The 13138-nt window shown below is 37.7% G+C and overlaps 1 protein-coding gene across 1 annotated transcript in view; it reads left to right on the top strand.

Moving 5' to 3' along the window:
• Cftr (CF transmembrane conductance regulator) overlaps positions 1-13138 on the top strand; it is a 142080-nt gene that overhangs the window by 51390 nt on the left and 77552 nt on the right. Inside the window, exons 7-10 of the mRNA XM_057770020.1 lie at positions 84-209; positions 3360-3606; positions 5579-5671; positions 8909-9091. Coding sequence (XP_057626003.1) covers positions 84-209; positions 3360-3606; positions 5579-5671; positions 8909-9091 — 649 coding nt within the window. The remainder of the gene's footprint in view (positions 1-83; positions 210-3359; positions 3607-5578; positions 5672-8908; positions 9092-13138) is intronic.

Genomic DNA, 13138 nt, shown 5'->3' with positions numbered 1-13138 from the left:
TTCCTTAAAATTTCGAGTAGTAATTAGTAAATAATTTGACTTCTTTCTGTTATTGATTGGTTGATCAAGTGATTGGTTTACAGAGATCAGAGAGCTGCAAAGATCAATGAAAGACTTGTGATCACATCAGAAATTATTGATAATATCCATTCTGTTAAGGCATATTGTTGGGAATCTGCGATGGAAAAGATAATTGAAAACCTGAGAGAGTAAGTTGATATTGTTACAATTTTATACTTAACATTTAAAAATGACTACTCCAGTAGAATTCAAACATGTTCTAAGTTATACTATTATTTATGCATCAGTTGCTTAAAGTCACTTTGATGAGTTAATGTTTTGTTTTGTTTTTGAGACGGGGGTCTCACTATGTAGGTTTTTCTAGCCTAGAACTCAGTATGTATCTAGACTAGGATGGTCTAGAACTTTAAGGCATGTGCCACCATGCCAGGCTCTGGTTTACATAGTTAATCAAGTAGTTCATTTGCACTGTGAGAATTTGTATCCCTTCTGAATGAGTCTTCTGTAGTTGTTTATAATTGTTTAGTACCCTTAATTGAGTTAAAACAATGACAAAGACGCTGGGGACTAATGGATCATAAGTAGAACTGTTAAATAGTTCTGAGAGAAAAGGTAGATGCTGTTTGACACTGTATTACATACATTTGGGCAAATTGTACCTGTTATTCTGAACCTTAGGAATGACAAAGGAATTTTTCTCCATGTTGCCCATGTAAATTGCTCACAGGAGGTGAAATCAGTCCCTGTACCTAAAGCCATCTCCTGATGGAGTCAGTACTTGGCACCCGTGTGTGCTGTCTTCTTTCATCTCAGATACCCTTTCACAGATTCGTAAAGATTATATCTGGCAATAAAAAAATAAGAGTGCAGCACAGACTGAGATGTAATTACATTATTTCTGGCAAAAAAAAATAGAATACAGCAAAGACTGAGATGTAATTACCAAGATAATTTTGGGTAAAAGGAAATTGTGCATTGGTATAGCCATATACCTGATTTTCTTTAGTTGGCTTCCCTGACCTCTGGACTACAATCAAGGAAAACTTTTAGACTTCTGGGGTAGATGCATCATTATGGAGACAACTGATGTAAAGAGCAGGACATTTTGAAGTATTTCACAGGGGAAAAAGTGCTCTTTGCATGGTGTGAATTTGGGCTGTTTCATATTCAGGCTGCATAGACCCATAGACAGTGGTAACTGAGCCTCAGGTGTGTGATTGGAATAACAAAGGAAATGCTGAAATGTTAAGTCCTTTGCCATGTAAATAGAAAGAGCAAAAGAGTAGTTATTTCCCAAACATTACTGGCCACCTGTTTCTGTTATGCCTTTCAAGATAAATCCAGGAAGACATTGCATTTTCTTTCCAGAAATGTCCTCAAAGATCTTGGGGAATTGTTCAGTTGAGGAGAGTTGTTTTTCACATTAACAAGTTGAGTGCACCACAGCACTCTGCCTGTAAACACAACCATGGCAAGGGGTGTGAGGTTATCAGAGGATCCAGTTTTCTCAGGCTTCCTGATAAGCTCACAGACAAGTTGTTCTTGTGACTGACTATTTCTGACATTGATATTTTACCAATCTCTTCCTCAAAAGATGAAATCCATCTTTCCTTCTCTGTGTTTTGGTTTGACTAATTCTGATGGCATTTGTCTGGTTGTAACCTGTCTGATACAGCATGAAATTGTTACCTGAAAAAGCTGGAAAGTGTTTCCATAAAAGGAAAAGCAGAGCAAATACAGTGTTCTAGCAGAAACTGATGGGATGCTTTTCTGAAGCATGATTACCTCAGCCTGAGCCACTGTTGAACTGGGCCAAAGGCTCTGCAAATCTCTTTGAAAAAAAAAATGCCTTTTATCACTCTTCAGTAATAAAGGGACTGTAATTTTTTTATAAGAAACTGATAGAATATTTTTATAACTCATAAAATGTTAGGGACTTTATAATAGTTTCTCGATGGTTCTGGTTTTGCAGATCTATTTTCCCCCTATGTGACCTCTCCTTCCAATTTTGTCAACTGTCTAATATATTTGAACAACTTTGACACCTTGATATCATTTTTAAACAGTTCTATCATTTTATAAATACTAACCTAAGAGAAAAGTGTTACAGATTGCATTCTATTAGATTTTCTGCTATGTTATCACCTAAGCTTAACCACCTCTCTCAAGGAAAGTATTATGTTTCTCTCTAGTGATGGAATCATGAGGAAATACTGACTTCCTTTAGATGACGTAGGTAAAACAGGCAGACCTCAAACCATAACCCACCTTCAATACAAATTTACTGAAAGATAAAATACTGCACCTAATTAGCCTGATCATAATGTAGGTTGTGCACATGACCTCTATCAGTGAGCTCAAGTAGTGCACTGTTTTCTTTGAAGACTTAAAAAATATTTCCTTTTAGTTCTATCACATGAGAGCGTCAGTTGTTTCTTTGAATTCGAGGTATGTGGAAGTGTAGTGTCTGCATCTCAGGTACCCCACTGCACCAGACCATCTCAACTATTGCTCCTTTTGGAGAGAGCTTTCCTTTTGTGTTTAACATTGGCCTTTGGCTGTACTGGGTTGCAGATGATCACGAGGGTCTTGAAGCTTTATGGCTTCAAGAGTGCAGAGGAGCAAGATTGGGTTTGAGGTTGAGGGGGATATTGCTCTTGGTTCTCATGACATTCCCATTAAATCATTTAACCAATTCCTGTGTGTCTTAAAAAATAATAGTTCACAGTTGGAGGTCAGACAAGAGGACTGTACCTATGTGAGGCTTGACTGCAGGTGATTACACTGAAGAGGGAGGGTTCGAAGACACACCTACAATACAATGACTTGGCTTCTTTGACTGCAGAGTAGCTTCTGGGAAGCTAGTGCAGTACCTCAGCATCAGTAGATATGGCCCGGAGAAGAGGATGCCCAGTAACACATTTCTTGGCTGTCTTGTATCCAAGTTAACCTCTAAGAACCTCTCCTCATGCCATTGCCAATGCTATTTAAAACCAAGCTAGAACCTTTCTCTTCCATACATCGTTTCATGTTTTAATAATGAAGTCTCTAAAGATATAAAATTGAAATATATTTAGATAATACAATTTAAATTAATTTTAATAATATAATTAAAAATTTTATTATGATAGTAATTGAAGTTCTTAATTGTTTTACAGCAATGTTAACAAGTATTCTGTAAAAAACATGGTATATTCACTCACAAGCACATGAGCTAATTGTGCCCAAGAGAGATTCTATAACTTGCCCAAACTATAGACTGTATGTTCAGATTTTATATTCTATGACACCTGACATTTAAAAAGAAAGTAACATCTCACATCTTCTGTTTTCCACAGGGTGGAACTGAAACTGACCCGGAAGGCAGCCTATATGAGGTTCTTCACCAGCTCTGCCTTCTTCTTTTCAGGGTTCCTTGTAGTCTTTTTATCTGTGTATCCCTATACAGTCATCAACGGAATCATCCTCCGAAAAATATTCACAACCATTTCTTTCTGCATTGTCCTGCGTATGTCAGTCACACGACAGTTTCCCACTGCTGTACAAACATGGTATGATTCTATTGGAATGATAACAAAAGTACAGGTAATTTCCATAACTACATCCTTATATGATTCTGAAGCATTTTAAAATTAGTATAGTGGGAGAACTCCCTAAATAATTTTTTTTTTGGTTTTGTGTTTATGAATGCGTAGGATTTCCTCTCCTCGTTTTCATACAGGGTCTTATGAATCCTGACAGCGAAGGTCTAATGAAATGAAATCTCACCCAAATAATCAGTGAATAGATAAGTTCTAGGCAGCTTGTGAATATCCAAAAACACTGAAAAATAAACGTCATGAAGAAATTATAAAATGTGTCAGCTAGGGGCTGGAGAGATGGCTCAGTGGTTAAGAGCATTGCCTACTCTTCCAAAGGTCCTGAGTTCAATTCCCTGCAACCACATGGTGGCTCACAACCATCTGTAATGAGATCTGGTGCCCTCTTCTGGCCTGCAGACATACACACAGACAGAATATTGTATACATAATAAATAAATAAATAAATAAATAAATAAATAAAATGTTTCAGCTAACCCTGGAATGCCCCACTCAAACTTCTCTAGCCTTTTTCTGGATAGTATGAGGGATGAAAATGGCATTTTGTGTCACATTAATTACTGCAGGATGCTAAAGTAGCTTCTAGTAGTAAGACATCTTAAAGCTTTGAGGTGAAAGTAGTTTATTCAGAGCAAATTGAGTAAACTTGCAAGAATAATGTATCATTATACTTTAATATATTTGTTTAAATATTAACACAGAAATTAATCATTATGACAAGTAGATGGGGTGGAGGGTGTGCTGGTTTAGGTGGTGGAGGGTGAGCTGGTTTAAGTGGTGGAGGGTGCGCTGGTTTAGGTGGTGGAGGGTGAGCTGGTTTAAGTGGTGGAGGGTGCGCTGGTTTAAGTGGTGGAGGGTGCGCTGGTTGAAGTGGTGGAGGGTGCGCTGGTTGAAGTGGTGGAGGGTGCGCTGGTTTAAGTGGTCCTCCGTTGTTTACCTAAGTCTGCTGTCACAGATGGTGGCAGCATGTTATTTTAGCTTCTATATCTGTTTTATTTGTCTTTGAAATTTTGAATTAGTTGCTAGTAACTAGAAATAGATATCATGTGTACCCTTGTACACAGGCATACGTGTGTATACATATGCATGCACTGAGTGTCTTCTGACAAATTCAGATTTTTCTAGTAATTTGGGTCCCCATAGCTGTAGCAGCTGCCACTCAAGGGAGTCTACCCTCTCCGGCTTATCATAATCTCTTTCAGCCCCTTCTTTCCACCCATTGCACCCCAAGGTTAAATGAACTTGAGTTATGTGATTAGACAACATAGTGAGTGGCACTTAGGATCAGAGTGGCTCTGTGATTAATCTTATTTCTCTGCTGATATCATTGTAGTTGGGTGGAAAAATGAGAGAAGAAAGAGGGAGAAGAGGGCAGAGAGATAAGAGAAGTGAGAATAAAACTGAATAGTAACACAAAAAAAATCTGAAAAAATATAGAAGTAAATGAGACAAACAAAAGAGGAAAAGAGGGAGGGAAGGAGAAAAGAAAAGAGGCCAGGTAGGACTAGTGAAGACTTCCTGGTGCACAGATGGAAGAATGTAGTTTGGAGTCTCTAATGAAGTTCTTATACGTTCCCTTTATCTAGAGAAGTGATGATAGTGATGTTGCTTATAAAATTGTGTTAAGAAAAAACACAATTTGTGGTTCTTTTCCTTTGTACTAGCCTTGAACTGAGACATGAGTGAGTAATTATTAGGGCTTCATTAGAAATTAATATTCCACATAATAGTATAATAAAGAAACAACTATGTACTAATGTCTAATATTTAAAACTAATTTCATAAGCTAATATATTTCAACTGAGATGAGTCCTGCTGCTTAATACATTAACTTTAGGATAATTGTAAAGTTATTTTATTAAATAATTTCTAATTTAAGACACTGTACGAAGATAAAGCAATGCATCCTTGTTATTCCAATTCTATGATTAAAAGCTCTTACTCTCTTTATTGGCTAGGATTTCCTGCAGAATCAAGAATATAAGATGCTGGAGTATAACTTAATGACCACAGATGTGGTCATGGAGAATGTAACAGCATTCTGGGAGGAGGTGAGAATTCCTAAACATTGTAGGTTTTTTAATACATAAAAATTGAACCTTTTCCTTTTCATATATCTAAATTTCTACTCAATAAATCATAACATTCAAATGATACTATAACTGATAGAGCTATGAGAAGGGGATGTTCTGTGTTATAGAGTGAAAAGTGGGAGACCAGACATTCAATGCAATATAAAAGCCTCGTTTCTTTAAAATCATGTAATTGATTTCATCTAACAGGCCAGGAAGATTCAATACTAGAGTTGAATCTTCTCTCTGCAATTCATTTTCCATGTAGTCCAAATTATATTACTTTCAAGTTGTCAAGCAGCTAGTGTCTTCATCTATAAAATGAAGATACAATCTTCCTAATAATAAAATGATTTACATGGATTGTTTATTTGCTCACTTTGTATGTAGGGGTTCCTCAGTGAATATTAAGTTCTCTGATCATGACTTCTAAGGCTCCCCTGCCTGTCACTATTGATGACCCATTGAGTCCCCATGAACAGCTTCCAGCATTTTACCCTCTCTGTGGTGTGGGAGACTTCACCTAGGCTCCACGTTAGTGAACTGATGATGTGCAAATGCAAATCTCTGGTCCTAGTTTCAATGCTGAATTCCATGCATGCTCCTCCAGTGTCTTGCACGCTCCTTATGCACTTCATATTCATCACCCCTCAAGCTTTACTGTCTCACTTGGTCCAGCACATTCTCCATCTCCTTTGATGGCAACACCTGAGAGGCAGGTCTAGAGTGGGTTACATGGCATTCTTTGATTAGATAAAATTTATACTTACATTTTAGTCAATTGGGGCTTGAGGCCTTTAAGTAAAGAGGTTGCTCAAATACCCACGGTAGAGCTAAAATATCAATCAGTCTTGGTTTCTCATACCTCAGAGCCATTTCCAAGTCACCACACTGCATATTGCTACTTATTTAATGGTACAAATACAGGGGTAGAGGTATAACTCAGTAGCAGAGTACTTGCCTAGTGTGGACAATGGCCTGGATTCTGTTGCCAGGACTGACAAACGAAAAGATGGAAAGTAGAAGGAGGAAGAGGAGAAGGCGGAAACTGTTGTTTTAATGTCTAAAAAGTATTTCCCATTAGTGCCCTCAACACTTACTTACAAGGCTGGAGAAATTTTACTTATTATTTGGTCCACTTACAAGAGTTTTTTTTATATAAAAAGAGCAAAAACCATGCCCTTCTGTATTTCTATCACAGTGTTATTGATTAAAAGCTAAACCATCTAGTAGAAAACTTTTCAGAGTTTATACATTATAATATTGTCTTTCAATTAAACTTAAGAGTGCTTAATGAATGTGAAAATGCTTGTAAGTACATATCAAGAAAAAGCAGACCACACATTTTATAGTGTTTATGAAAGTTGGATCTCATCTTGTGGATTAGACTTTAAGTCCAATCAGAAAGTGGTTGGTTACTAGCATAACAGTTGTGTGACTATTGCGCTAACAGGCATGCCAGTGAGATTGATGCTTGTTCTTCTCCTTTGGTAGTTTTCGTAACACCTAGGAACACAATGAAAACTGTTCAGTAGTGATGAAGCATCCAGGTGAATCCAGTTGTATTTCTCCATGTTCTATTAAATGTATGGTATCTTTAGGAATAGGGTCTTACTGTCAAACTCTGAATGGTAAGAGGGAGTCAAGAGGATGGATAGAGACACAGGAAGTAGAAGTCAGGGACAGGGAGTTTGAGGGTCTTGTTCGAAACCATAGGATAAATCGGGCTTCAGCATCTCAGCTGAGAAGAAAGGACAGCTGGTTGTGCTCTATATATGCTTGAGCTTGCGGGCTTTCACCCCAGCATCTGGTGCCTGTCTCTTTATTGCAATTGGATGGTTAAGAGTTTGTTAAAAACAACACCTAACACTTGTTTTGTTTTGTTTTAATTTGTTATCCTTTGGTGTCTAGTTGGGACATTATATTTTTAATTTTCTTCTCTTTAAAAATATAGTGCTTTTTATTAATTTATAAATTTATTAAATATATATTAATATATTATACATATGTAATAAATTTTATTACATTCACCTTCCATTCTTCCTCTTAACTCCTCCTAATCAAATTCCCAGTGTTGGATTTTAGAAATAGTATTTAATGCAGAAGTACTATTTTTGAAATGTGTGGGATCCCTACATTTGACATCTAGGTGAAATACGTTGTTACTTCTTTCAGTATCTTTTACCTTTTCTTTTATGGGTCTCTTGTTTCCAGACATTGTCATTCCTTTTGGTGCCATTGTTTGGGTCTCAAGTGATTTTTCACATCTGGAGATACATTATTAAGATGAGCATCGTAGTGGGGGAGGCAATTGCTTGGTATAAAATGAGGAAAGAACAACTGGGAGGCCCCATTGGATTCTAAGACGTAGCAGACAATGAATTCTCAGGCAGGTTAACTTTAGGAAAAAGCATCTTAAGATGATGAGGGCCTAAAAATAGATTCCCTTAAAACTTGGCACACAGGCTTCTTTATGACTACCATTTAATGCTGTTTATTTAATTTTGCTTTGAAGACAGTATCTCATAACTTCCGTGGGGCAATGGAAGAGGCAAGCCATTTTCAAAAGGGGATTCCTCTCCACTGCACACATGCTCTTGTATAGATCCATTCCTTTGAAGTCTCTAGAACTTCATCATATTTGTAGCCAGTGATAATTAATAAATGATTTGAGAAAATCTTAAAGAAAATACCTAGCAGCGTGAAATAATAGAAGTCAGGTTTGCGTTGTAATTCCACTCAGAATTACTTGTTTGTGACTGATCATTTACCATTCTGAGTAGGAGTCCATAGTTTTAAAAGAGGAAGATTGTGAAACCTGCTTTATATATTATGATGAATTAATGATATTACCAGATCTGTAGGAAAAGGGCATAAGTATATATTCTTCTTTCCTATAGTTTTTGTCCACACACACACATGCGCACAAGCATGTACACACACTTTAGCTTTTAATGGTATAAAATTAATGTAATGATAAGAAAAAGTCTGTTAAAGGGAAATTGTTTTCTCATTGAATGTATATCCACTTCTCAAATATTTTGAACCATGTTCTCTATCAAACCATGTGCTTTATAATCAGAGATTATAAATTAATTTAATAATGCATATGTCTTATAATGGATCATGTACCATGTGTTTCTTAAACTGATTGCACATAAAGGTATCTATTGAAAATAACTGAAAACATTTTTTATTTTTGCTGTGACTAAATAGGGGTTTGGAGAATTATTGGAGAAAGTACAACTAAACAATGGTGACAGAAAACTTTCCAATGGTGATAGCAGCATTGGTTTTAATCATCTTTGTTTTCTGGGAAATCCTGTGTTGAAAAACATCAATTTTAAGGTAGAAAAAGGAGAGATGTTGGCTATTACTGGATCTACTGGAGCAGGAAAGGTACTGTCTCTTTAAATTTTTTGAGAAATTCATACATGAGTACTATATTTACATAATTCCCATTTCCTTACCCTATTTCTAACACCCTTACTTACTTAAATTCCAATTCATAACATCTGTTTTGGTTATTATATATAATGTACTGAGTTCATTTTGTGTTTCTTTTTTAATATTTTTAAATAATTTATTTTTATTTTATGTGCATTGATGTTTTGTCTGTGTGAGGGTGTCGGATCCCCTAGAGGTAGAGTTACAGGAAATTGTAAATTGCCTTATGGGTGCTGGGAATTGAACCCAGGTCCTCTAGAAGAGCTAGTGTTCTTAACTGCCATCTCTCCACAGCTCATATTTCGTGTTTCTTATATGCACATGTATTTAGAGCTGATCACTTGAGATTAGATCACCTATCAAGGAGCTCATTTTTGAAAAAATTTACTCTGCCTCCCAACCACTTTTGCTCACTTGTAATTGTTCATCCAGGGCAGTAGTTCTCAACCTGTGGGTTGCAATGCCTCTTGGGTTTTCTAAAGGATCACATCATTAAGAAGGTTGAGCCGGTTGTGGTGGCGCACGCCGGTAGGATTTGCTGAAGGATGCAGAGGCAGGAGGATCACGAGTTCGAGGCCAGCCTGGGCTACACACACACACACAAAAAAAAGAAGGTTGAGAACCACTGCTTTAAGGGATGGGACCTTGTGAGATTTCCTTCATCTATGTTGTCATGCCAACTAGTGATGTCATCATGTAGGACTTGTTTAGGTAACAATATTTTAGATATTTCATAGGTGTAGTTTGTCATGTCTAAAAGATACTTTGTAGAAGCACATATTGTTGTTCTCTGGCTCTTATGATCTTTCGTCCTTTTTCCACAGTTTGCCCTGAGCCTTAAGTATAGAGGTTGCACTTTAGATATATCAATTGGGACTGAGTAACCCATAGTCAGTTATTGTCTGCATTTTGATTAGTTGTAGATCTCTGTAATAGTTTCCATCCATTGTGAAAACATGTGACTTTGATAAGAGGTGTGAACTACATTTACCTGTGGGTATAGCGGTAAGTACTTAGAACCCAGTTAGAAATCACTTTAGCTTACAAATATGGCAGTAGTACTATTTCCTGTAATATATATATGTATATTTGTTGAGTCTTGCTTATTATATATTATGAAAATATGTCGAGTGAAAAGATGTTTAAGAAAATACTGTTCAGCAGTTGCAAGAGCAACCTACTATGTTTATATAAACTTATGGCCTTTGGAGAGACAGCTCGGGAAAATCTAATCTGCTAGAAGGAAAAACTGCCCCAAGATCTTGATCCTGATATATAGTTGTTCTTTAGTGATTAGAGAGATAGCACATTGAAGGACCAAAGGGATGAAATTGGAGATGAGTACATGCTCCATGAGCTTGGGTAAAAAGCACTTGCTGTGGAGACCTACGCAATAGCTTCTTGTTTAGTCATAGTGCCGTTTAGGTAAAGTGCCCTTCAGTAATACAAAAATGTGTTCATTAATCCCTTAAATTCTATTCCAGAACATAGGAGGAAGGAATGGGAGTAGAAAGGAGGGAGGAAAACAGAGGAAGAAGAGAAGGAAGGAAGAATGGGGCTGTTATAAAACAAATGAAAATTAAGGATTCTGAAAGGGAATTTGTTTCTATTTTATATTAATCTCTTAAACATAAATTCTGAGATTTTGGAAATAAAATGCCACAGAAATTTTCTAATTATTGTATATCTTGCTCTCTTTCTCTCCAATTGTTTTCCCATATGTGACATGGCCCTTTTAAATAAAAATTTTAAATAAAACTTTTCAGTATTTAAAGAAAACAATACCACATGAGTCTATGTAGCTGTTGCTCTTGAACACACAGATGTCCGACACCAGACTATCTGCCTGGGGGAGTATTGCTGTGCTATGTAGAATTTTAAAAATGAATTGTCCAGTACATGAGATATGTGTGAGAATAGCTTTGGAATTGCGGATTTGTTGAACTTAGTCATAATTAACTCTCAGGCAAGCCTATGAAAAACTGAAGACTAATTTCACTCTGGGACGGCTCTCACCTCTCACGGAAAGCTGCTGGGAAGAGAGGAAGATCTGGGCCCACTCCTTATCGAGAGTCTCACAACTCGGGCAAGGGGACTGCTGCTTGATGATAATAGGAAGGAAAGGGGGTCTAGCAACAACATAAGGCTTTGTGATTAAAACATACATATTTAAAGTTAATTTTATACTTCTCTGTTTGATGGTTTACTACTTAAACCTTAAAGATAGCCTAGTAATTTATCTATCTGTATGCTATGCCCTTATAAATGCACAGAGATGTGATATAGGTATCTTCAGAGCAGTATGGATATGTATTGAAGCTCACTAGTCTTTGGTTATAGAAAGTTTTCTAAGATGTAGTTAAATGAAAAAGGAAAAGCTTTTTTGGGGTATGCTACATAATACTCCCCCTCCAAGAATATTAAGAAATAACTATAATATGGTTTTTAGGAAAGTTTATATTTTTCTACTGGCTATATTTATAGTAGTTATGTACTTCATATTTCATTTTTATTTTAATTTTTTAATTTTAATTTTTTTTTTTTTAATTTTCGAGACAGGGTTTCTCCGTAGCTTTTTGGTTCCTGTCCTGGAACTAGCTCTTGTAGACCAGGCTGGCCTCGAACTCACAGAGATCCGCCTGCCTCTGCCTCCCGAGTGCTGGGATTAAAGGCGTGAGCCACCACCGCCCGGCCGTATTTTATTTTTATACACTTAGTTTATTCATAATGAATGAAATAATGAAGGTAAAATGAGTGTTTTTCCTTCCCCTACTACCAGTTTTTCTTTATAGTATACACACACAGTAGACTAAGAGTACTTTCCTTGTCAGCGCGCGCGCACACACACACACACACACACACACACAGTAGACTAAGAGTACTTTCCTTGTCAACGCGCGCGCGCGCGCACACACACACACACACACACAGTAGACTAAGAGTACTTTCCTTGTCAGCGCGCACGCACACGCACGCGCGCACACACACACACACACACAGTAGACTAAGAGTACTTTCCTTGTCAGCGTGCGCACACACACACACACACAGAGTAGACTAAGAGTACTTTCCTTGTCAGCGTGCACACACACACACACAGTAGACTAAGAGTACTTTCCTTGTCAGCGTGCACACACACACACACACACACACAGTAGACTAAGAGTACTTTTCTTGTCAGCGCGCACACACACACACACACACACAGTAGACTAAGAGTACTTTCCTTGTCAGCATGCACACACACACACACACACACACAGTAGACTAAGAGTACTTTCCTTGTCAGCGTGCGCACACACACACACACACACACAGAGTAGACTAAGAGTACTTTCCTTGTCAGCGTGCACACACACACACACACAGTAGACTAAGAGTACTTTCCTTGTCAGCGTGCACACACACACACACACACACAGTAGACTAAGAGTACTTTTCTTGTCAGCGCGCACACACACACACACACACAGTAGACTAAGAGTACTTTCCTTGTCAGCATGCACACACACACACACACACACACAGTAGACTAAGAGTACTTTCCTTGTCAGCGTGCGCACACACACACACACACACACACACAGAGTAGACTAAGAGTACTTTCCTTGTCAGCGTGCACACACACACACACACAGTAGACTAAGAGTACTTTCCTTGTCAGCGTGCACACACACACACACACAGTAGACTAAGAGTACTTTTCTTGTCAGCGCGCACACACACACACACAGTAGACTAAGAGTACTTTCCTTGTCAGCGTGCACACACACACACACACACACAGTAGACTAAGAGTACTTTCCTTGTCGGCGCGCGCGCGCACACACACACACACAGTAGACTAAGAGTACTTTCCTTGTCAGCGTGCACACACACACACACACACACAGTAGACTAAGAGTACTTTCCTTGTCAGCATGCACACACACACACACACACACACAGTAGACTAAGAGTACTTTCCTTGTCAGCGTGCGCACACACACACACACACAC

The sequence above is a fragment of the Chionomys nivalis genome, chromosome 1 (genome assembly GCF_950005125.1).
Source record: "Chionomys nivalis chromosome 1, mChiNiv1.1, whole genome shotgun sequence".
NCBI classification, from domain to species: domain Eukaryota; kingdom Metazoa; phylum Chordata; class Mammalia; order Rodentia; family Cricetidae; genus Chionomys; species Chionomys nivalis.
This window is presented reverse-complemented; position numbering and strand designations above follow the sequence as displayed.